Here is a 26,888-nt window from a genome sequence, read left to right as displayed (position 1 = left end):
AAAGTACACAGCACCTTCCTAATTGAAAAACAGTTATGACAACAGGGAACAATCAACATGAGTATGTTGCCTACAAATAATTCATTCTGTATATCTTCTTAGAGCACTAAACCCATCAGGCATCCAAGTGTGATTGTGTGCTTACCGATGAAATAGAAGGGTAAATATACTATTTTCAGCTTCATGTTGTACACAAAATTGATACAAATATAGATGAAATTAGCAAAAAAGAAAGATATGGCTAAATTTGGATTAAAACATTTGAAAAATAAATAACATAGATCTGGAAGACTTAATCATCACTCCGATAGCAGAGAGTGGCTGTTCTCTCCATCTTTCTTTTTTGGACATGTTTGAGGGGGGAAACGTGTGTCAAAATGTTAAAGTAGTAACTGCATTGAAAAGCAGAATAACAACACAGGTTAAAACACAGTCATCATTCTGAGTTAATATTTAGAGTTAATATCCACATAGCTTGGGAAAAACTAGTCCAGAAAACAATTATAAGCAATAGAGCAGTAGCATATCTTGAACATTGGAAGGTTTCTCTCTCTATGTAAAAGGATGAACAGATTGGGTCCTCCTTGGACAGCAAAAACTTGAAATGGGTATCTGCCTTTTCATTAAAAATGGTGCAAGTTATCATGTATGTATTTGAAAATGCAAGTAGCAATACAATCATTTAAAGAACAAGAGAAAGAAGATAAATAGCTTACAATGGGAACAACAACAGGATTGCAAAGATCCCTTGTAAGCTGTGTAACAATACAAACACAATTTTAACAATGAATACATAATTCTGAAATACATACAAAATTCTAATTCAGGTTTTTATTATGCTTAAACATAGTGTAATAGGGATCTTGCATGCATATTGTTTTACTAGGATAATATTGCATTATGTCCCCATAATAGACTAATTATCACTTTTGTCTCCTGTGCTCAATTACTTTCCCGATACTTCCTCAAGGATCTTACTGATTTGGGATTGAAGATTAGATTAAACTTGGCCCCCTTTCCCGAACTGACTTAGGCAGTTATTATGAACCTGGTGAGAAATCCAGCGCCACCAGCGGTGGCGGTAACTACTGCCAACAGGCCGGCGGTGCAGACCGCCAAATAAAGAAGCGCAGTAGAAACAGCCAGCTGCCCATCCACTCACCTCCATTTTGGTAGCACCACTGAGGATGACGGAGGCCATCGTCAGCCCGGCGGAAAGGCCCAACCCGACCACCATATAATGAAACACCACACCGCCATCAGTTCTTGGGCGGGAACCACCGCCACGCAATGCTTGGCGGAAACGACCCATATAAAGAGAAACACTCACCGGAGGCACATAGAACACTCCGATGCTGACATGGAGCGAGAGGTGGAAATAATCCCAGTGCTTTTCCTTGATATATATCCCGGACCGTGACGGCCGACGAAGGCGACGGTAAGTACCGCAACCTAGCACACATAGGAGGAAGGGGGACAATTACACATCCACCCACCCCAACCACACCGCAACGCACACCCAACCATTCCCACCACCCCAAGCCATACATACCCTAACAAAATGTACTTACCAGACACAAACCAACAAATACCTGCACCAATGCACACACCTGTGCACACCACACCCACACAGTGAAATGCTGCACAACAGGTCAACATAGCACCAACATGTCTGCTGGCAAAAGAATTTATTTCCAACAAAATTTAATTTGTCCAAACAAGGCCATTGGCCAGTCCATTTCAAAGTTCCAGAAGAGCAAATATAGACCACACTTGACTTGTACGATGGAAAAAAAAAACTCCACTGAGAAGGGGCATTATTCGGGCACCTAGGCACCTCAGAGTTCAGGGGGTTGTGGGGGTGGAGACTCTAATTTGGGGGGGTCTTGGGCGTAGGCTCTGGAGGCAGAGAGGGTTTGGGCTTGCCCTTGGGAGGAGAAGTTGGCCTGGACGGGGGTGGCAGAGGGACCAGGGGCAACAAGGGCCTTCTTCCTCCCCGGGGGTAGGGGCCCAAGAATGGGTAGGGTGGACTGGGATGGACTTGGATGAGGGAGCAGTGGTCATCTGGAGGCCAAGGGAAAGTTTAGGCACACAACGGGGTGGGCCAGTGGGTTCGAACAGGTCAACACAGGAGAGGAATAGCTTTCGAGGAGGAGCTGGAGGGGTCTTGGAGACAGGTTTGGGAGTGGAGGTTGAGGGAGTGGTGGTATGAGGTTTAGGTCTGCTGTGCTTGGATGCAGGTGTCTGCACAGTATGCCCATGTTTGATGGATGTGTGTGGAGTGGATGTATGGGAGTGTTTCTGTGTCCTGGGAGGAGGGGATGGACACAGTGGGGGAGGTGGATGTTGCTGTGTCTGCCTTAGAATGTTGGATGTGTGCCTGCATGTGGTGGGACATGTGGTACTTGAGTTTGTCTGCCTGCTTCTTGGGTGTTGATTTGGGTGCATGGCTGTCGGGATGTGTGCTTGGGATGGGAGAAGGGAGTGAGATGCTGGAAGGGGTATAGGTGGTCAGAGAGGAGATGGAAAGACCAGGGACATTGGCTGCCATCGAAAAGAAGGCCAGAGTCTGAAAAGATCTCTGTAGGCCAGACATTGCACCATGGAAAGCACCTTCCCCCTGCAGGTCATTCCATCTTTTCCTGACACCCTCACTTGTGCGTGGATGGATTCCAACAGCGCTGACCTTGTTGACAATCCTCTGCCATAGCTCCAGCTTCTTGGCCAAGGGTGTCTGCTGCACCTGTGCCCCAAATAGCTGCGACTCGACCCTGAGTATTCCATCCACCATGGTCCTCCACTCCCTGTTGGTGAAGCGGGGTGCTTAGGAGCTGCCATTATGTGTATTGTGGGTGGTGTGTTGAGGGTGTGTTGGTGACGGTGCTGTTGTGTGTGTGGTCTGTAATGGTGTGTATGCTGTGTTCGATTTTTGGTGGTGGTTTTGTGTGTATGACTTGTGAGCTGGTTGTTTGAATGTGTTGTGGTGTAGATTTCTGTGGTGCTGTTGGTGTTACAAAGGATTCTGGGTTGTGTATGTGTGTGTTTTATGGTGGTGTGGATGTGTGTCAGGTGTGTGCTATTCAAATTTGCCAATTTGTCCTTCTGTTGGCGGGTTCCTGTTTCTGAGAGCGGCTGTTGTTATCGCCATTGGTCGTTCGACATTCACTGTCCTCCGTGCTGATTTGTGCACCATTATTTGGTGGATGGGGGTGTGTAGGGATGGAGGTGGCGGGGTGCTGTGTCCTGCCTTTCTGCCGTCGTTTGCCCTGGCGGTGAGTGGAGGTTGTCATTTCATTGGCGGAATGTGTTTTTGGGATCATTATTCGGCAGTCTGCAGTCCACCGCCACTGGTGGTCTTTTGTTCACCCTCAGCTCGGTGGTGATTGCCGCCAAGTTCACAATGAGGGCCTTAGTGTCCAAGTGCCTAACATATGTCTTTGCAGTAGAAGTTTCATGAAGGACTCTACTCTTATGTACTGTGCATGTGTTGATTTTTATACTAGCTAGTTCTTTTTGTGGAGTAAGTTGCAGGTGCTAGGGATTTCATCTAGGCTGGTTTCTTTAACTGAAACACATTAAAAAAACAACAAAAAAAACAGCTACATCTTTGTTTAACATGGCATAGTCTGATAGGATCCCAACACCAAATTGTTGGAAGTAGAAATATTGGTTCCCCTAAAGTTCAAACAATAAATTGTGAGCTCCTCATTCTATATGGCAAAGGAGAACATTACCACCAAAACAAGGTAAGGTTCGGTCTATCCTTTTTAAATATGCTCAACCTTTTTTAGGATGAACGTGTGTTTGGAGAACAGAGTTTCATAACAGTGGCTCAGGGAAAGGGCCTGGTTAAATTAGTTATTTTCACTTAAAAACAAGATTGTAGTTGTGGCCAATTTTACAGACGCTGACCTAGGTGAGGTTATCTTTGGCATGAGGCCAGTAGAGATCAATTGCAGTAAGAACTGATTGTTGAATGATGTTTGCCTCTATTATCTCTTAGAAGTAAGCATTATATTGGTTATCAATAAGGTGGGAACATTTTGTTATCTTCTGATTTATCTGAGACTTATATTTTTGGAGGGTCAAAGTTGTTTAATATATATTGGTTTTCAGTAGTAGGGAGCAGTGTCTGCCACCAAGGAGAGTTCATTATTGACTTTCCACTCTTGTGTATCAATCCAAATAAGTTGGCTAGTATCATAGCTTGTGAATCCAGCTATAAAGTTACCAAGCCAAAAAGAAAAATATTATTACATATTGAAAATAACAAAGGCTGCAAAGCAGGACTAGTCACCTTTGTGTTGCTTATTGCTATATTTGGGTGTTAAACTGGTACTAATGAGGTGCAACCATTGCCCAGACAGTGTTACCAAGCTTTAAAATATCAAAATAATGCAGTAATACTGTTACAAAATGTGCTGCATTAAGCCGCATAAGTTACTCAACCCTGTTGCATAATTTGGCCTTCTTTTGCTGTATAATTCCAATGGCTCTGATTATATCACTAAAAGTATGTTAAGTCATAGCATTCATAACGCTCTTACATCTTTTATGAGGACACTGTGCATGGTACAGGGCTGAGTTATAGTTGACTTAGCCCGTCTCTGAAAGTTTTAACACTATGTAGAAACGTGCACAAGGTACATACAGATTTGGTAGTGGTGGAAATGATAACATAAAGTAGATCTGTGGCAAAAGTTTAAAAAACCAAAACCAGTGTGGGGTCATGTCTTCTTCTTCTTTTTTTTTTTTTTTTTTTTTTTTTTTTTTTTTTTTTTTTTTTTTAATAACCCCGGGGTGGGCCAGGTCACAGGGTGGGGTGGCAAGGTTAACTTTATACTTTGGGGAGGGCGCATGTGGCCCCACTCAGTGAGTCTCTGAGAAGCCCTGGGGACCCCATCCCCTAGGGCCGCAGTATACAAAATACTGGAAGAGGTGCGCAACCTCACCTCCTCAGGACAAAGTGAATAACAAAAGGGGAGGGTGGCCCTCCTCCCCTTTAAAATGTAATTTGGCTCCAGGGTGGGGTCCCAGGAATTAATAAGGCTTGGGGGAGTGCTGGACCCCCTCCTCTTTATTTATTGTATTTTGTCCAGGAGATGGGTTCCCTGGGGCCTATTAAAGCTCCAAGACTCGAGGCCACATGTTCCCTTACATTACAATTTGGCCCTGTGGGATGGGGTCCACCAGGCTCAAGAAGGCTCTGGAAGGGGCCCTGCATCACCCTTCCCCTGTTTGATTGTATTTGTCCCCACGGGATGGAGTACATGGGGCCTAGTGAAGCTCAGGGAGGGGGTGCCACATGGCACCTCACCCCTTTTTTTTTTTTGGAACTTGACCTCAGCTGTCAGGGTCCCCTGGGGCCTATTAAGTCTTGGGAAATACCGCTGCACATCCACCTCCCCTTAATGTTTTGACTCCATGTTATGGGGTCCCTGGGCCCAAAGGCCAAGCCCACGACATACACACTGAAGGATATGCATGATGTGGGGTTGGCAGCCTGCTGTGAGGTTGGCCCCAAGACTTTGTGGCTGGCCAAGCCTTGTGTGCCTAGCCCCTGCTGGGCACTGTCAAATGCTGTGCACAGCGTGGGACTGGCTGCCTGTGGGGAGCAGAATGTCCCCACGCCACACACGACAAAAGCCCGTGCCCAGTGTGGAGTTGGCTGCCTGTGGGGAGGTTGGTTGCCTCCAGGTAGTCTGGGCACAGGGCCTATTGCCTACCCCAACTCTGCACTGTGCACAGTGTGGGATTGGCTGCCTGAGAACATGCCCTGCGGCCAATCCCCTGCTGTGCACGGGCTATGGCCATGCGCCGCAGGGTGTGGGCTGCCTGCAGAGGGGTGACCACAGGCAGTAAGGTGAAATGTTAAGTGACAACTTAACATTTTAAGCTATGAAAACCAGAAAACTTCACTACTTAAAATTATAGTTATCCCCAGTAACTATAAGACATGCCCTCGCCATGTACTGCTAATTACCCCATATATTACATCATTGACAATATCACTGCAATATTTGCAATTAAATTAGTGATGAGAAAACTGTGCATGGCGGAGGTGCAAGTTATAGTTACCATAAGGCGTAAGGCACGAGTTATAGTTGCTTGAGATAACTTTAACTATAACTGGTGAACTTCGGTGTTTTTTTAGAATTGTAAATGTTGTGTTGCTACTAAACTGCTCACCCATCTATAATGTTACTTTAACCTTTGGTTTTTCATATATATAATATATGCACATCTGTGCACCTCACACTCGCAATAAAGTGAAATAAGTAAGCGGATTGTACCTGTGTCTGTTCTCGTGTTAAATGTGAAGTCATCAGTCTCTTTGAATGTCAGTGTTGATGTGGCACATTTTGCTTCCTGACAGTGACTTTGTAGTAATCCTTTTAGCGATGCCTCAGACAAAACCTAGGACAGATTTTTTCACATGTAACGGCCTGTATTATTTACACTGTAGACATACATTTTAAATGGGGTTAGTAATGACCCCTAACCAGATACGATAAAAAGGCATGGCATACACCTATTAAATGGCAGTGTCGTGAGGAGGGTTGCATTGGAGCATGGCTCCCTTTGCATCCTGTCAGCTGGTATTTGCTAACATGATAAAAAAAATTGTGGCTTTTTTGCTACGCAAAAGGTTGCCATTCTGAAAAAAAATGTTAGCATCTCAAATTGAAGTATTATGAGATTTGTACGCATTTACCTATGTTTTAATACTTCCTACACAGGCAGTTTTAAGTACCTCTGTATGGACTGGTGACTAACCTATACACACTTTTAGTACTAAGTGCAGAGCAAGAAAAATCAACATTGACCGACATTATATCTGACCTTCGCCAAGTAGGCGTGATGGTCATGTTTTTATTTTGTGTTGCATGCAAAGGCCATAAAAAGACAACATGGAACACTTAAACATGGCCATGTGTTTGCTATTATTGGTGCAAAGGCAAGATGGCTCCGTCTTCTTGTTCTAGTAATTCAGAGTTTAAACGCATAAGGGTGGCTCAAAAATCAATAAAGGATAAAGAATAGAATTAAAACAGTAGGGTATTGGCGCATTAGCGATAACAATGAAGTGCCCTTCGTTTTAGGCGAATGTGCACGTGATCAGCAGAAAAGGCCAACGCTTAAAGTGCAAGAGAACCAATGTTTGAAGTGGACTGACTTGCCGCATGGTGAACGGTGTGGAGTGCAGAAGAAAAATGTAAATGACGGGATAGATGGTATAAAACATCTTTATATATGCATATATGATTTGTCTTTTTTTTTTTTTTTTTTTTTTTTTTTAGCACAATGTACCCTTGGCAGTGTGACGGGTGGCCCCTCAACAAGGTTAATTCAGACCCATGCAGACTGCCAATTCCGCATTTTCATCCAATGCAAACTTTCATCTTGGTTCAGAGAATGCAGTCCCACTGTGGATGAGATCTCCAATGAAACTTTATTCACAAACATAACTGCAAGCCCTACACATTTTGGCCTCACCTGACATTTTCATAATGAGCAGCCATTTTGCTGTAACCAATGTAAACAATTCTTAACCCAACTCACTATATCAAGTACAGACACAGGATAAATGCTACAGTGATTGCTTCATCAATGATGCCGCTCATCATGAAAAATATTTTAGATGTTTTTGCCCTGTGTAATAGGATATTATGTAATGTTCAGTTTGTGTATCATTCTGAATAAATTGAAATTAATTCCAATTATATTCATGAATTGTAATCATAGGAAAAATGGTTCATCATGCTTTCATTTTCTGTGTTCCTCTCGTTACTTAATGTCACAACACGACATGATATAAAGTACTAAGACGCTAATATATATGATCCAAAAACTGTGGAACCCCCTTTTATTATGTTCAATAAGAAATCCAATAACACCCATGTGACCCTTATGGAAAGTACTACTGTGCACAAAAAAATAAAAGTGGAAGGTAACAATAGTCTATCTTACTATGTCACCCTGAATTCTAGGGTACTCGTGAAATATCGAGCTGAAGCTGGTAATATGGGCCACTGTTTTTAAATTAAAACAAAGTCTTAAACTTTGAGGATGGGAGATGAGAGGAGGCCCTGGGTTCACCAAGAGGGGTTGTGATAAAGTCTGGGTTTCGATTGATGCAGCTATGTGTACTACATCGGCCATACTAGTCTCGAACACTCCTGCTGAAAATGGGAAGGGCATCCTCTGGCCTATGCCTGCAAGGATGCAAGCAAGTAGGCTCCTTCTTTCACATCCTCTGGGAATGGTCGATGTTACAAGACTTTTGGTCGAAAATCATGTATTATATGCGACAGGTGGGAGGAGGGTAACTAGTAACTTGAGAAAACAGCTGTGTGCTTAATTTGAGGGAAGGAGGGGGTGACTAAACTGCAGAAGAAATTAGACACGCTGGATCTAATGGTAACCCAAAGGAATATTGCAAAAGCCTGGAGAACTGGAAACCTGCTGGACCCAGAGTCCTGGAAATGGGACATGGATTGGTGTATGCTGGCAGAAAAAGTGATCTATGAAGGAAGTGGCAGCCCTAAGAAATGGGAGAAGAATTGGAGTAATTGGAACTCTTATTGAGGAGTTGTGTAGTCAAGAAGGGAGCCACATTCCCCACTCAATGATGAGGGTGCTTCCACCTCGAAATAGGCCCAAGAGAGGAAGATACGATGTGGGGGTAGGGGGAATGACAAACCTAGGGGAGTGGGAAATAGCTATGAATGTAAAGCTTGTACATACAACATTAAAAGTTGTGAATAAAAAGATCTTTAAGAAAAAGAAGTGATGTCAAATAATCATCACTTTTCAGTAAAAATCATCTCTCGTATATTCAAGTAGTCAAACGCACATCGCAACACAAGTGAAGTTTCTCACTGACCTAATACAATGTGAAGATTGTTTTCAAAACATGATTGCTTAACACAACCTTTCATCTCAGAAAAGACATTCTGCAGCAATTTACAAATGTGTGTAAATATCTTCTACATTTCAAACATATGATTCTAAAGCATATTTCTTAAACATGTCTTGATTTCCATTTCCTTAATATTGACAATTTTCTTATCTAGAGAGGCTGGGAAAACATTCTATTACAGAATAACATAAATTTTATGGAAGTGGCAGGATACAGAAAAACTTCTGCCCCGTTGATTGCATTCCCATGTTGCAATATTCTCTTTTGTGATTATGAAATATGACTCCCATTATAAAATGTGAAGCAGAGACATACTGACATATCGAAAACAAATTAAACATCAGATGTTGATATACCTTTCTTGAGTTCCTGGAAAAAAGAGGACGGAATTACTTGCAGTCAATACTATATTTACATGCATTACACTTTTTGCACCCTTTGAAACCCAGGCACAATATAGGCTACTCCTTTTTTTGGTTTTGAATTACCTGTGTACTACCATATTCTTTGGTGACTTGACTTGTCAGTATTTTTGTTCAGAGTCTCCGAGGTAGTACTTTGCCTCCTGCAGGGACACTGATGATTAAATTCCCATATTTACTCATAACAGAACTTTTTATTTTGGGAGCTATTTGTGGTAATCGGTCGGACTGCTGTGTTTTCACCAATCTGTCACTTTTCCTTACTATACAGCAATTCCTCCCATTTTGTGTGTTAATTTTGGACATCTCACAGCAGGCAGCATACAAAGAGCAGTTAGTGTTGCTTTGCCACTTCATGATCATTACCTGTTAATTAATTTGCAAATCCTGACCCTCTACATATTCTCTGGGCTGAGAATTTTGTAATAGGGATCTTCTTTGTCAGTAGGTTGTGGTGAAAGGGTTGGGCTTGGAAGAAGCTGTTTCCTGATGTTTCTTTCCAATGGAACGGAGTTGCCATTTTGCCATTGTTGTGTTTTTTTGTTGTTGTTTTTTTTTTATTTATTTTTTTATCTCACGTACCAGATAAACAGTGTAACTCCTGCTTATTGTAGATGTTAAGTTTAAATTCAGATTGCTGTTGTTTAGTGTCCTAATATACTTTGCTTTCTCCTGATCTTTCCATTTACTGAAAACATCATTGATATATCATAGCCATACAATGACCTTCCTTCCATTATTTTCTGATGTCCTGTTTATAGCACCAGTTCCTCTGTCCCGTCCCCCCCCCCCCCCCCCCCCCCACTAGCCCATATGCAGATTCACGTAGCTGGGGACAAAAAGGAGCCCGCAGCAAATCCTTCAATTGTTTTTACAAGATGTTATCGAAGAAAGCAATGTTCTTATTTATGCAGAAGTGCATCTTCCTAAGAAGTGTTATTGGGTCTCTACAGTCTTCTAGGTCTTGATTTAACAAAAGGTTCTGCTGCTCTGAGACCATTACTTAATTTATATAGTGAGGATACGTCCAGGGTGACAAACGAGCATCATCTTCCCTTTGTATGTCAACTATTCTATCCAAAAAATCTGTACTGTCCCTGAGGTATGAGGAAAGCCTTGGGTAAGTGGTCTGAAAAAGTAATTTGTATATCTTGATATTTTCTCCAGAAGACTGCCTGATAATATTGGCCTACATTGGGGATTTTAACTGTTCTTGTGTGTTTCTTGGAGTAAATAAAGAGCCCGAATAATGGGATGTTCATTCTTTAGAAACAGATGTTCATTCTGTTCTGGTAATCCATTGCTGTAGCTTTGCGTCATTCTGCTATGTCTCTTGTTAAATTACTCCATTACATATCTTGTCACCTAATTGTCTATGTACCTTTTTCAAATATGGATCCACAGCACATGGACATAAGGGCATATGCCTTATATAATAGGTGTGATAAGTGTTCCCCAAAAAGTACTATATCAACTAAGAAAGGGAGGTGCACATTGACATACCCTCGGTCCTATTCAAAAATGCACCTATCCATGCACATGCAGAGCCCTCAGGTATTGGCGCAACAGTTCTGGCATGCTGCAGTGAAATTTCTGCAAAATTACGCTTAATTATTCAAAATGTGAGCACATTGTTTAGAGCTTTATTTTAGTGCAGCATACATCTTTGCATCACTTTTTGCTCTAAATAACAAAAGCTAAGCTTTTACTAATATTTCAAATAATTTTTTGCAGTTTATTTTCTAATCTTTATTCTACAGTTGTTAATTTTTTTAATCAGATATTATGACATCATGATAGATATCGACCTCTGACCTGCCTTAGGTCTAGAGCTCGCCCCCCACGTCCGCAGCACCAACCTGCTGTCTCCTGCCTCTGACCCCCGCTGCTGCTAGCGTGTTCGAGGCCCTCCTCCACCCGCAGGCATCCTCCTGCGCCTCATCCCTGGTGTCTAGTGGGCTCTAGTAAGCTTCACTTGACCCGTGTGCCGCTTTACGCCGTCCTGTAAGTGTTTTCTATATTTTCTGCGCCTTGCCTCCTTGCGCTTCTGCCCCCGTCGTGCCCCTTCTGATTGTGCCACTTTTCGCCGTCCTGTAAGTGCTTTTCTATTGTTTTCAAGCGCCTTGCCTCCTGCGCGTGTGCCCCCGTTGTGCCCCTCTGATTGCTGTGCCCCGATTGTATTTTGTGCCATTAGTGTATTTTTGTGACTGTTTTTCTAATTTGTGCCTGACTTTTTTTGTGCCTTGTTTTTGTTGTTTTCGCCCCTTGGGCGCTCCCCCTAGCAGTTCTCTCGCTGCCGCTGCCTCCCTGCGGCCCCGCCCCCCTCGCGCCCCCATTCGCCGCTCCCTCCCGCCTCCCAGCTGCTCCCCCCTCCCTTCTTAATGGCTGGCGCTGCGCATCCGCTTCATTACTCGGCCAGCGAACTCCTCGCCCTCAAGCCTGGCCCCTCCACAGAGTGCTTCCAAGCCAGCCCGAAGCACACCAAAGGACCTTTTTCCTGCCGTACCTGCAACTTCACCTGCAACAGAACAACGAAGCCAGCAACAACCAACACTAACCATCTGCACTGCATCCTCCTCAACACACGCTCCGCACGAAAGCACGCCATAGAACTCTGGGACCTGCTCGACAGCAACGCCCCAGACGTAGCCTTCCTGACCGAAACCTGGTGGAACGACTCCTCGGCCCCTGACATCGCCATCGCCATCCCTGACATCGCCATCGCCATCCCTGACGGCTACAAGATCACCAGAAGAGATCGCACCAACGGAATCGGCGGAGGAATAGCCATCGCCCACAAAGCTACCCTCAAGATCAATACCCACACGGACGACACCCTCAAAACAGCCGAACACCTCCACTTCCAGAATCACATGGACCCCAACACTACCCTCAGAGGAACCCTCATATACCGTCCTCCAGGACCAAGAGCCCTCTTCAGCGGCACCGTCTCCGACCTCGCAAGCACCCACGCCCTCGCCTCTTCAGACTACATCCTCCTAGGAGACCTAAACTTCCACCTGGAGAACAACAATGATGTCCACACCGCATCACTGACCACCAACCTCTCCAACCTCGGACTCCGTCAACTGGTCAACACTCCCACCCACATCGCCGGCCACACCCTTGACCCACTCTTCACTTCAAGCAACCACATCTCTTTCAGCCACACCTCCGAACTCCACTGGACCGACCATCACTGCGTCCATTTCTCCTTCAAGAAAAACACCGAACACCACCGCACGCCTCACCGCCGCTGGGGAAAAGTCACCAAAGACCATCTCACCAACAACCTCGCCAAAAACCCTCCACCCGACCCCACCGACCCGGACTCCGCCGCCATCAACCTCCAACAATGGATCCTCAATTGCGCCAACATCCTAGCCCCACTCAAGAGACCCACCGCCAACCAAGAAAAGAAAAAACCAGCCTGGTTCACAGACGAACTAACCACCTCCAAACGCACCTGCCAGAAACTCAAGAAAAAATGGATCCTCGAGCGTACACCCGAGAACCTTGCTACCCTCAAGGAAGCCAACCGGAAACACCACCAACTGATCCGACTCGCCAAGCGCTCCCACTTCACAGAACGCCTTAACAACAACGCTCACGACTGCAAGGAACTCTTCAGCATCGTGAAGGAACTCTCCAACCCCAACGCCAACGTCAACGACATCCCTCCATCCCAGAAACTCTGCGACGATCTCTCCACCTTCTTCTACCAGAAAATCGCAGCCATCCATGACAGCTTCAACACCTCACCTCCGCCAGACCCCACACCCAACAACTCCTCCCACGCCGACCACATCACCACCTGGACCCAAGTAGACGACGCCGAAACCCTTAAATCCATGAACTCCATCCACTCAGGATCTCCATCTGACCCCTGCCCACATCACGTTTTCAACAAAGCCGACGTCGCCATCGCCCCCATACTCCACAAGATCATCAACCTTTCCTTCAACACAGCTACCTTCCCGGACAGCTGGAAGCACGCAGAAATCCAACCTCTCCTCAAGAAACCTAAGGCTGACCTCCACGATCTCAAAAACTTCCGTCCAATCTCCCTCCTCCCTTTTCCAGCAAAAGTCATCGAGAAGATCGTCAACACACAGCTCGCCCACTACCTAGAAGACAACTCTATCCTAGACCCCTCCCAATCCGGGTTCAGACGAAACCACAGCACAGAGACTGCACTCCTCGCCGCCACAGATGACATCAGACTACAAATGGACAACGGTGAAACCTCAGCCCTGATCCTCTTAGACCTATCAGCCGCCTTCGATACAGTCTGCCACCGCACCCTACTAACCCGTCTACACGAAGCCGGCATCCAAGACAAAGCCCTCAACTGGATCGCCTCCTTTCTCTCCGACAGAACCCAGAGGGTCAGACTCTCACCTTTCCACTCCAAAGCCACCAACCTCATCTGCGGCGTCCCCCAAGGCTCCTCACTAAGCCCAACGCTATTCAACGTCTACATGGCCCCCCTCGCACAACTGGCCCGCCAGCACAACCTCAGCATCATCTCCTACGCCGACGACACCCAGCTCGTCCTCTCCCTGACCAAAGATCCTCTCACCGCCAAAGCCAACCTTCACGAGGGACTGAAATCCATCGCCGAATGGATGAGCAACAGCCGCCTAAAACTTAACTCCGACAAGACGGAAGTCCTCATCCTCGGACGCACCCCCTCGGCCTGGAACGACTCGTGGTGGCCCTCCGCCCTAGGCCCTCCTCCCACCCCAGCCAACCACGCACGAAATCTCGGCTTCATCCTCGACTCCGCCCTCACCATGTCCAAACAGGTCAACGCAGTCTCATCCTCCTGTTTTAACACCCTCCGCAGGATCTTCAAGTGGATTCCAACAGGAACCAGAAAGACGGTAACCCAAGCCCTCGTCAGTAGCAGACTCGACTACGGCAACAAACTCTCTACACAGGCATCCCAACAAAAGACATCAAACGACTCCAACGCATCCGCCCGCCTGATCCTCGACATACCCCGCCGATGTCACATCTCCCCTCACCTGAGGGACCTCCACTGGCTCCCCGTGGACAAGAGGATCACCTTTAAACTCCTCACCCACGCACACAAGGCTCTACACGACACCGGACCCACCTATCTGAACACCAGACTCAACTTCTACGTTCCCTCACGTCAACTACGCTCTGCCAACCTTGCCCCCGCCATCGTCCCCCGAAGCCAGCGCAAGACCTCTGGCGGCAGATCCTTCTCCTACCTCGCCGCCAAGACCTGGAACGCACTCCCTACCTCACTACGCCAGACCCAGGACCTCCTCACCTTCAGGAGACTCCTCAAGACATGGCTCTTCGAACGATAGCAGCACCACCACCCCCCCCCCCCAGCGCCTCGAAACCCTAACTGGTACATAACGCGCTTTATAAATTATTGATTGATTGATTGATTGATTGATATCTACCAAAACCAAAGGCATCAGGTGCATATATACTTTTCGGGGCCTAACTTCATTCCTGGCACCATGACATATAACCACCCCAAAGACATGACCTTAAAGATTTTACGCATATTGTACTGATTTGGTTTACAGTCTGTTTTAAGGTCATCCAAATCATTGTCTTTACCCTTCAAGTTTGATCCCAGCTCTTGTCTGTTTAATACTTTTCTTTCTTTGTAGTGAAAAATGTATCTGGAGATGTAATTTACATGTGAACTGATACACATCTATCTTTGTCTGGACATAATCAAAACATGATTCTGGGCAGTAAGGTCAGTCAAGAGATAGTATTTATGTTTCAGCCGCTGTCAAAGTATTATAACTGAGATTGCTTACCATATAACTTCCAGTTTTATCTTGTTTTTTCTTATTACATGAGACTTGTCTTTAGGCCACACTTAAACAATCACGCTACATTTTCCACCCTGACACTTTTTTGCTTACCAAACAATGTCAATTTATACAGTATATTGATCACATATTGAATGATTTCAGCTTTCGTACCAGTTGTGGTGTTCTACTTTGAACGAAGAGGAAACCATGCCAAAGAATGCAGCCCTCTTAGTCATGGTAATGAATTTATTAAGGCACCTCCCAGATATCAAATAAAACCACCCGAAAATATGAACATGAGCCTTTAACTAGAATGCAGTAAAACGTGTGTAGGTGCCAAAATACTCACAGCAGTTAAACATTGACAGACCGCAAATGTGCAATACGTCAAAAATGAAAATATATATATATATATATATATATATATATATATATATATATATATATATATATATATATATATATATATATATATATATACATACACACACACAAAAAAGAATAGAGAACTCTGGGTAGTTCCCAAGTTTAGGTGGAGGGCAGCTCTAGTAAGGAGCACCATGCAACATCAGCGACACTCTAGATTTGCTTACCTCAAATGTCTGTTTATCTAGCAAAGTTTTTAAGCATAGGATCAGCATAGTGCTATCCACGCCGAGCTAGATAGTGACAAAGTCTTTTGCCATTTGTACAGCAAAGCCTTTAAGCATAGGTTTGACACAGTGTCAACCTTGCCGAGCTGTAAAATGACAAAAGCCATTTACCACTCAAGGATCACAGTATTACAGCTTTGGACTGGTAAAATACTGTCCAAGCCAACCTGGAATGAGTAAGAGCAACCCCTGACACGTGTTTCACTCTCAGAGCTCATTAGAGAGGGCTAGCTTTGTCCAGACACAAGGGAGCACCCAGTATAAGTCGAAACAAATCCCTTTCAGGATTAGAGTGACGCATAAATTATGCAAAAAAGTATAGAGTCCTCTGGGTAGTTCCCAAGAATAGGTGACAGTGTCAACCTTGCCGAGCTGTAAAATGGCAAAAGCCCTGAAAGGGACATCCAGAAATGTAAGTAAAGGTGGAGAGATCTGTATTACTTATTGTCCTGAGTGTGCTTGTTTATTTGACATTTTTTGCCTGGATTTTATACTGGCTTGCTCTGCCGGTTTACGCATCACCTCTCTCGGGCCGCCCGAGCCCAGACGGAGCACGTTGTTTGATTTTTGTTTATATATAATATACACACACACCGAGTCAAGCTAGATAATTAAGAATTAAAATGCATCATCATGAGGGTTTAATTCTTCATTCTTGCCAGCATCAAACCAAGGAACCCTGGATGGCTGAGGCAGGAGCTCTTCCCAACACAGGATTTTTTTACTGAGCCGTGCGCCCATGTTCAGGTGAGCTCCTTCTACCTCAGTGCCAAGCTTCCCCACCTTATATACCTTAAACTCCAGAGGAAGATTGTAGCACTCTTCTCTCTCCCTTCCATTCTGAAATTCAAGTGCTGGCTGTACTTAGTTTGCATCAAAAACATGTAAAGGAGTGGGCCCTGCCCCAATGCGTATTTCAGAGACGGAGGAGCTGTACTTTTCCTTGATGAAAACAATCCCAGGCTGAGACTCTCTTATCCCTTCTACCTTCCACATCCCCCATGTTTTGTTCCATCACAGTGGAAAACAAGCTTGGCGTGCGGGTCCCCTGTGCCACCACTGTGACTGCACCTAAAGCTAAGCACAAAATGGACTTGGTGGTTAAGATGGAGTCGGTGGTAAAATACAGATAGCATTACACCAATAGGGTATGAAAACCCCACTACATTATGTATCAACATGCCCTATCCATACCGTTAATATGTGCCAGCTGCTTACATAGGAAAAAGAGGCAGTGTAGAAACAGTCCATTCTAAATGCTCAAGCTCAGAGCAACATCTCCCCAGAAAGAGCTTACAGTGTCTACTCTCTCTTCCGTATAATCTTGGTAAAGTAAAAATAAATAAAACATAAGCATTTAATACACACGTTCAAGTAGAAACTAAGACCTACCAATTTTGGTGTAAAATGTATAACTGCCAATCTATATGTATATATGTGGTATGCAATCAATTCCTCAAACTAAAGAAGACAATTGTTACACTGCTTTCTACTTTCTAATATTCTGCTTCAATTTGGTTTCACAGACCAAAATAATGGTACTCCAATTGTAGCCACTGTCTAACTTTTGCTCAACAAGTGGAGCATTATAAAGCTTTTAATCCATCTTCAAACAATTCTCTGCTGTTTCCTTATTCAACGCATGTATCTTTTCTTTCAAAATCTTTGCCTTTCAAACTGGAGTGGTGTTTGTGGTTTGGTAATGTTTCAGGTTATAATTTGGTTGTAGTTTCATGCAGTGTCATGTGTTGTCCTGTATTCATGTTGAGTCAACAGACTTCTTACAAGGGGTTTTAGTTTAGGTAACACCATTGCTGATATTGCCATGCAGCTGCATGTTACAGTTGTCATGCTCTTTGTAGACTAGCTTCATGGCATTTGTAAACAAACTGTCTTGCAAGTATTGAGTAGATTGGGAAGGCTGAAGGTTATAGTGCTAGGGACAATCCTTGTCATGCAGATGCAGTGTGTCGGGAAGGGTGAAGGTTCAAGATGGGGAGAGAAGTCCATGCATTTAGTTATTCTATGGTCCACGCTTAGTCATGCTTCACTAGAAGTGTCTTTGGTGCTTCAGACATGCAGGTTGTCACTTAATGTGGTAAAAATTCACAATTACACAGTTATGTGGTATTTTACATTGTGTATAATGCTTTGCCTCTGGAAAATAAACTGATTTGTTGTTGTCATGTGCTATTTCCTAATACTTCCTATTACTTGTCATGTGCTACTTACCATTACTTGCCTTTGATTAGCATTGTTGTTGCAACATGTTACATTGTAGCTTCATTGAAGTCAATTGCATTGGATGGTAAATTTATACATTATATGAAAACAAACCTTTCCATATAGTGCTTTGTGAATAATGCAAAGTATCTCAAAAGTAGATCTTCTGGCTTACAGGGAGCTAGTGAAGAGCCTTTAGGATAGGGGCAATATGGGCTCTTTAGTTTGCATGTGTGAACAGTCTTGCTGCTCCAACTGAGGTTGAGATTCCATTCTACAGTCCAAACCTTATTGTATTAGTTATTGAAATTGAAATCTTCAGTCATAAACCAACTCTTAGTTCAAAAGCTGCTTCTTTCATATTCAACTTGTTGTTGTTAAATGTCCATGATATGTTCAATATTTAATATTCTGATATGTGAACATGCCCACATCAATGTCCTAAATTAACATTTACATACAATACTACTCAACATTATGCACTACACATTTAATTCTGACATAGATTATTTTCATTGTCAGTCTCTTGCTGTGCTTAGAAAATCAAAAACTACGAATGCTCACTGATGTGTCCTTTTCCTCAATATTACAGATCCTTGGATTGTACATACACTTCAGTTCCACATAGAAGCCTTTTCTGCATCAGAACAACTGGTGAGAGCTGCAATAGTCTATTCTTCAACTCTCTCTTTGGCCGGCTCTTGGTTTTCATGCAAGTTGGAGTTATTAGTGGAGGGAGGCGTGTCGTCAGAGCATCTACTTCATAGCACCAAATTCAACTCTCGTCAATGGAATACTTTGCATAGAAACACCTTTTTTAAAAGATGGTCCGAATTGGACATCACCTCTTATCTGAAGTCACTGTCTTGGGAGCCCAAAGATGCACCTTTCCAGCACATTCAAGTCCATTACTTGTGTATTCGATCAGAAAAGATGGATACACCACTGTTTTTGAAAAAGACTAAAAATGAAACTTCTCATCACCTTCCTTTCCTGTTGCTTTACCTCAACTCACGTAAGAGTTTTCCTGAGACAGAAGATGCTGTGCCTTCGCTGGAAAAGAAAACTAAGACGCCCAAGACATCTTCACATTCTCGTAGAGCTCGCCAGGCCGGTAACATTGGCCTGAAACTTCCCAGCTATCGTCAGAAGAATAGCATTAGCAAAACCCAGTGCACCCTTCACTCCTTTAGGGTCAGCTTTCATCAAATGGGGTGGGACCACTGGATTATCGCCCCTCACAGTTACAATCCAAAGTACTGCAAGGGGGACTGTCCAAGAGTCCTACATTATGGATACAACTCACCCAATCATGCCATTGTCCAGAATTTCATAAATGAGTTGGTTGACCAGAGTGTCCCACGACCATCCTGTGTCCCCTACAAGTACAGCCCCATCAGTGTGTTAATGATTGAGGCCAATGGCAGCATCCTATACAAAGAGTATGAAAATATGATTGCTGAGTCGTGCACATGTAGATAAATAAGAATGAATGCAGATTAAAATGGAAAATAATAGCACTTTAAAAAAAACAAAAAATATACTTTCCAGAAGCACTGATTCAAAGATCTCAGTGGCATAATCTATCTCAAAGAAAAAAAATGATTATTTCTATTTTGTAAATAAATTCCAGAGCTTCCCCCATTGTCTGTTGATATATATGTTTTGAAACCACGTTTTTGGCAGCCATTTACGATGGAAAACGCCATCAATGTTAATTGTCAATTTTTCAAATTTTCATTTTTCTTTTGGTTTCTCACTTCTATTTTGACTTTTTCTCCTCTATACTGAAAGGGCACAGAATAACATTTTATATATGTATCTAGATTAAACATTTTTTTATAAAAGAATGGTATGTTTTAAGGGAGAAGTAAAAGGCATTCGCTTCCTTGGAAAAATACCCTAAATAACGTCTGCAGTTATATGCCAGTATTCTGTGTATGGCTCCGAAGTAAGTTTTGTCTTCCCACAGCACTTTTTTTTTTTTTTTTTTTTTTTGTCACCACCACTAGTTACATGAACTTGTCCAGTGGGGTATCTGGAGTCAGAAAGATCTGCATCAAGTAAGACCCTGAGAAAGGATATGCTTTATGAGAAAAGCATCTCAGGATTGTTCTTGATGGATCCGATCTAGGTCTTCATGTCCCATTCTGGATATAAAACAGAATTTTTAGATGAACAATAGATATTCAGTTAGATAGGCAGAGAGAATGCTCATATCACCCTAAACAACAGTACTTTGTAACTGGACTTTAATTGCATTTTTGCCAATGGCTACCAAGTCCTTTATCACTCGTAGAATTTAGGAGTTGATGCATTGCCTTCATCTGGCCTGTAAGTCTTGCAAAGGCCTATTTTAGATAGGTGTTAAACTACGGCTAATGGTGAATTTCAAGATCTCACATTCCTGGATTACATCTACAGAGGATGCTGGAGAGCAGATATGTGTTCCAATCTATAACAACTTGATTTGCTCACTTCTTAAAACCAGCTATCGAGCAATGAGCAATTAGGGTGTGACATTATATGCGGACGTAGAAAAATAAAGTTCCACAGGAGAAATGCTTAAAGTGAAGAATAATCCCAATGTTTTGCAAGAGAAGAAACACCTAAAAGATGGATGAAGATTCAAAAGCATCTTGAAAAACGGGCTTGGTAAATGGACTGTATACATACTGTTAACAAGTTTAGAAAATAATGACTTTATAGTTAAAGCTTATGGTGGGGGAAAAAGTTGATGTGTTTGAGCCAATAGCCCCTTACTCTCTTATTGAAATTTGTAGACCATTCTTGAACCCACATTAACAGTGGGCATGAATACCTAAAAAATGTATTGCATGTAGAGCTGGGCCTGCAGATTTTTCTTGGGCTCTGTATTTGTAACTTAAAATGTGATCTACATATACTACCTTGTTTTCTAAACCCAAATGTTTGTCTTCTCAGTTCAAGAGAATTGTTAACCTGAACTTCTTTGGTAAACTATTGGGATGAAAATTTGAAGAAAATCAGGCAAGCCAGATAGTCGTACTGTGAACTCCCACAGCAATCAACTAGCTAGGACCAGGATAGCCTCACCAAAAATTGTTTGATTTTTCACGATCTATGTTTTTCATAACATTCTAACTTATTAATCTCTTCTAGCTATCATACTAAATATCCAGTGTTACATAGAAGCTGTTAGGTCCATTACAATCATCTAAACAGAATGTTGTTAAAGACACTGTAACAACTGTGTACCATGCCTCACTTTATGTAACCTCTGATTCATCCATCTTGATAACGATAACCGTTTTTATTCAATGACTGGCTCCATGGTTCTCTTGATGTTATCAATGTTTTCCCCTCACTATCACTCACTCTCTCAAATTCTAGCAAACTCTAGTGTTCTCGCTGGTTTAAGATGCTCGGAGGTTTAGCAAAAGTCACTAAGAAATATTTTCAAAAGATTGTTTATCCCATCACATCTCTGCTAGTTATGCACACAGAAATAGCTCGATTTGTAGATTTTAAATTTGGCATTGATTAGTGGAACTGTACTGCAATGGTACAATAGTAAAACCTATAAATGCAAATGTAGAGCTACCATAATAAGTTGCTTAGTTGCAGGTGGTGTTGCCACTCATGGTTTATATTTCTGCATATTTAACAGAACAACCATAACAAATTAAGGAGGGGTCCAAAATGTAGGCCAGTTGCGTAGTGGGATTGCTCTAAAAAATATTATGACCAGAGGTTACCCCTGAGAGGTGGTTGTGTTTTTGCATGTCATAGGTTTGGAACTGTGATACAAATTATTCATATTGCATTTTCTCTGTTTCTAACCCACTATCTTTTTGTGATTAATTGTGGCAGTTTTCTCAACCTTTTCCACAGCAAAAAGATGTTATCTGTTGTATAAGAATGATTAATGAATGCGGAAATGCTTATTCATAGAGTACACCACATCTGCAAAGTCAAGCTCCTTTGGTGGTCTCAAGTTGGTACTCAACTGTTAGCAATTTAAACTGCCTCGACAAAAAGACATGTCAAAGTTAATGATAAATAGAATAGGTTCAGTGAGCATATGCACTTTTTGTCGTCTAGCACTTTCAGAAATTTGCCAAGTGTTTGTGAAGAGATTTTGTGTGATTTATTGTATGGAGAAAGGGAAGGGATCGTATTGTTACTAATCCAACTGTGGTTGTGTTGAAACATTCTGTTGGTTTATAGTCCCACTTTTCATCTTCTCAAAAAATACACGAGAACGTTGCATGTCTAAATCTCTCATTGTGTGGAACCAATGTTTAAAATATTATATGAATTTATAAACATTTGCCTTAAATGGGCTCTTAAGAGTAAACTGAATGAATGTTAAAACTTTTTTTCTATTTATTAGCCTCTTATTGTAAGGCAATTTTCTTCATAAATGTTTTCTTTTGCTAAGAAATCAAAAACTTGCATCAACTGTGTTTTTTATTATTATTTCTTTATTCATTTTTTTGTTTTATGGTTGTGATCTGTAAAGTCCAGCTTCCACATATGGCTTTTTGAGGCCATTTCCAAGAAGGGTGGTGGAGGATGGTGTTTTATTTAAAGATAAGAAAACCGTGGTTATGGTCATGATGCTTTCTACTGTCTAACAATATTGCTTTAATCAAACAAACTTTTCCATTAGGCAGTTTTTAATTATGGTGTTGTATGGTCCCGTAGCAACAGGCACACCGACAGTCAGTTGATGAAAGTTGCTCACTGTGTTTTTCTAAGCATGCCGGACTCTTTAGTGTACCTTTCCTTCATTATGAAGGGGTGATCTGCGAGTTCCCAGGAGCAGGACTAATATGCAGGAATATTATGTTAGTGGCTATAAACCACAAATTTGCTTAATTTTAACTCCTACATTTTGGCAAAACAGAACGCATAACACTAGGTTCACAAAAAGGTACAACATTGTTGTACCTCTTGTGACCTGATGTTGCCCAGCTACCAGTTTGCCCCTCCAGAACCCAAGAATAATGCACAAGTGCAATACTCCAAAAGAACCCGTTTATCTTACACAGAACTCCATTTAGGTACAGCAACTCAAAAGGTAAAGAATTCTAAATTTCTAGAACAAAGACCAGAGGTTATGATAGGTTTTATTGACCTAATCAGGAAACCTATTCTATGACTGAACAAAACAAATTTGTTTTTAAACTTAAAGCTTAAAAGTGTTCTTTATCAGAGAGCATTAAACCTTTCGGCAAATCTTTTTCTACAAAATAAAAAGAACATTCATTTCCTTCAATCTCGGTAAAAGGTTTGGGATAGTTATTTATTTTTATATATATATATATATATTTATATATATTTATATATATAATATTATATATAATATTATATATATATATATATATATATACACTCTCTCTCTCTCTCTCTCTCTCTCTCTCTCTCTCTCTCTCTCTCTCTCTCTCTCTCTCTCTCTCTCTCTCTCTCTCTCTCTCTCTCTCTCTCTCTCTCTCTCTCTCTCTCTCTCTCTCTCTCTCTCTCTCTCTCTCTCTCTCTCTCTCTCTCTCTCTCTCTCTCTCTCTCTCTCTCTCTCTCTCTCTCTCTCTCTCTCTCTCTCTCTCTCTCTCTCTCTCTCTCTCTCTCTCTCTCTCTCTCTCTCTCTCTCTCTCTCTCTCTCTCTCTCTCTCTCTCTCTCTCTCTCTCTCTCTCTCTCTCTCTCTCTCCCCCTGTCAGGTGAGAGGGGACCATGTCTTTTACTCAACCCCAGTCTTGAAAGTTCATTTGTTGATGTAGTAGGCTTGGAGAGACACCATTACTCAGGATGAGTATGTAGCAGATAGATTGGAACTACAAAAATTAGATTCAACCAACGTCCACATTTCTGCATTCCCAGAAATTACATATCTACTGCGCATGTCTGAAGGGTTGTCTGAAGGTTTTAGATCAGAACTATTTTGAACATTTGAAATTACGTTTTTAAATCCTGAGTTAAATTAATATGGGAGGGTTTAAAAAAAAAAAAAAAAAACTCTGATTAAAAAAGAGAAAATGTGCTACCTTTGTAGATCAGCTTGGAGCAAGCAGTAGAAGTTCAGTTTAAAGGAAAAGTACATGGCATACACCGAGCAGACTGCAGTTTCCGGGTGTCGTAAAACTCTGTGTTTATAAAAGATGAACTGTGATTTTGCTCTCAATAAGTTTACCCTGTACCTCCTGGTCAATTGCATGTATATATTTTGAGCAAAATGATTTCCTGAAAACACCAAACAAGCATGCTACACATTCACAAGAACAATACATGTATGCGGATAGCAACCCTTAGTTATTGCCTGTATGAGTTGTGTATTACATTCAAGTTCTCCATCTTTGCAGTGATTACTGGAAATATAGAACTGAATTGTCACACACCAGTATCATGATTAGATGTATATACAGTACAAAGTGAGAAGCTATATTGGGTTGTCTGAGATCTTTCAATCAACCTCATTGCCACAAGAGAATCTGGCATTAACAATTCCAACAGATACATCAACGTAGAAGGATAAATGCTACCAGGTAACGTATCACTGACTGTTGAGAATCCCACCAGGGAGCATATTACCAACTGTCTGTGGCCACAGTAGTGTGTGTGGATCTGAGCATGGTTCTTAGCTCAAGGGGCCTATCTTCGCTGTGGTTCAGAAGACCTGGAGTTCATAGTAGCAGTGCAAGTGCTTAATTTGTGGGGAAGGTCGGTACTGACGCTTTCATTTGGGAACCCCGGCTAATTTTTTTGTTTGCAGACTTTGATCCTAAGCAAGAGAGGAAAGGACAGAAATAGGAGAAAATGTGAGGCAGAGAAAAGTAGGAAAATAGTGACAGAGCAAGAAGAGTGGGATGAAAAATACCCTGCAAGAGGAAGATGAAGGGCCAGGAAAGGGAGGGTGGTGGAAGAAAAAGGCATGAAGTGTCAGTGCTATACAGCGGTGTTTTGGCACCCTCTTAGCATTCAACAGGACTGGTATTGGGCTGCTAACAGAAATTTTGGGCCCCTTTGCTTATGTTTTTTAATTAAGCACTGGACAGTAGTTGTGTGTATTGTGACTGCAGGCTATAGGGGTCCTAATAAGCCATTAAAGATTGTGGTCTGCATATCCAGGCAGTGGAATGGAATGTGGGTGTCCTAATATTGGTGGGTTTACTAGTTGTCCCCATACACCCCTCTTCCTCATGCCTTCCCCCCCCCCGCCCCCATCTGAGCCATGAACCCGGGATCCCTGCTAAGAAAGGTTGTCTTACTCCGAACCATGTTACAACAGGAAGCCCAAACATTGAAGAATGTTTCTTTAGAAGTTAAACCCTCACTTTTCATACTGAAATCATATACAGCTATCAAATGGCAATTTGAGAGATCTGATACAATTCATATTTCATCTTTCAAAAGAACAGAGGAAACATTGAGAGAATGAGAGCATTAAGATGCATGGTTTCAACACAGTAAAAGAAGAAAATGAACCTTCACCAGTGAAGAAAGTTACAGAATTATCTAGTCGAGTCAGGAATAGGTATCATAAAGATGTGAATCCTTGATACTGTGAAAGAGTAGAGAGATAAACATAGGACTAAGGAAGGAAGATGATAGTTACAGAGAGGAGCTGCCAAATTTATACTGATAGACTGAAGATCACAAGACAAAGGTTAGATAACCTCATTGTAACAAAGGGGGTATTCCTCAAGCTTGGGTATGTGAGGTTCCAGGTTGTTTTGTATACATCTTTCAGAAACCTCAATTACCTCTTCATCCATGCCTTGCTTCCGACTACCTGTGGTGAGTGATGTCTTTTATTATCTCTACACCTGAATGGGATGTAGGTGAGGTCCTCCATTGCATTCAATCTAAAAGATGACTCTCCTTTCAGAAAAAGGTTGCTGCTTAAGATGTGAGGGCACACTTGGAACATCTCAAGTCAGCTGATGTTACCCAGATGTCCCAATCTCCTTACTCTTCACAAATAACTATAACTCAGAAGAACAAAGTTTACTTATGTAAAGACTATAGCTCCTCGACAGCCACCTGTTCACATGTCACTCCACCAGAGCAGATGATGCTCTCGTTCTCCCCAAGTTGTCCTCTGAAGAAGAAAATAGTTATTACTAGTGGGCAAAGCCTACCAAGAGAACGTAGTTTTCAGCTGCCTGTCTAAAAAGTAAAGGGAATGCCCCACAGACCTGTATTGGAAATGTCACTTGAACAGTGATGTAAGTAATAAGTTCTACTTTTTTGCATCCCACAAGCGGAACCTCCAGGAACACAACTAGCAGTGTAACAGCTGCCTTGCTTTCTTCAGCCATGCACACTAGTTCAAAATGAATGCATTCCAGGTGTTCTTGCAACATTCCCCTGCTAGACCATACTCTAACATTCCTTTGTAGGTGCTACCTGCCAATTTGAAATGAAAACAATCCCTCAAAATTACGTCCCATTATTTGGTACAGTTAGAACTGCTATACACTTGTTTGCTTATCACCCTTCTTCACATTTCAGCATCCTTTGCTATATTTGCAGTTATTTTAGTCCATCTGGATTATGAATCGAACACCAAACATTTTGTTACAAAAAAAAATAAAAAATCCTTTCTCTGCCATCCATATCCCACAAAAGGCCATAATGTGCCTCTCGTAGTCTTCAGGGACTAAACAAATGTATTGAAGTCCCCTTGATTGCATATCTGAAAGGCGGATGCCAGCTATTTACCTAATGGCTTCTTTTTCCTTCATAAATAGGTTTCTAATGCCCCTTTAGGCGTTTAACCTTACCTGGAACCCCAGGCCGATAATAGTGCCTTATCAACTGCCTTGAACCCTTATTAAAGGCTATGGGAGTTAGAAACCCATGGGATTCAAAATG

The 26,888-nt window shown here is 42.4% G+C and overlaps 1 protein-coding gene across 1 annotated transcript in view; it reads left to right on the top strand.

Annotated features, from left to right (window-relative positions):
* BMP15 (bone morphogenetic protein 15) overlaps window positions 1–19,784 on the top strand; it is a 73,196-nt gene extending 53,412 nt beyond the window's left edge. Inside the window, exon 2 of the mRNA XM_069211857.1 lies at window positions 18,627–19,784. Within this exon, the coding sequence (XP_069067958.1) occupies window positions 18,627–19,516 (890 nt within the window). The 3' untranslated portion in view covers window positions 19,517–19,784. The remainder of the gene's footprint in view (window positions 1–18,626) is intronic.
* Window positions 19,785–26,888: the final 7,104 nt, after the last annotated feature.

The sequence above is a fragment of the Pleurodeles waltl genome, chromosome 10, assembly GCF_031143425.1.
Source record: "Pleurodeles waltl isolate 20211129_DDA chromosome 10, aPleWal1.hap1.20221129, whole genome shotgun sequence".
NCBI lineage: Eukaryota > Metazoa > Chordata > Amphibia > Caudata > Salamandridae > Pleurodeles > Pleurodeles waltl.
Note: the sequence above shows the minus strand (reverse complement) of the source record. Positions and strands in the feature narration are given on the sequence as shown.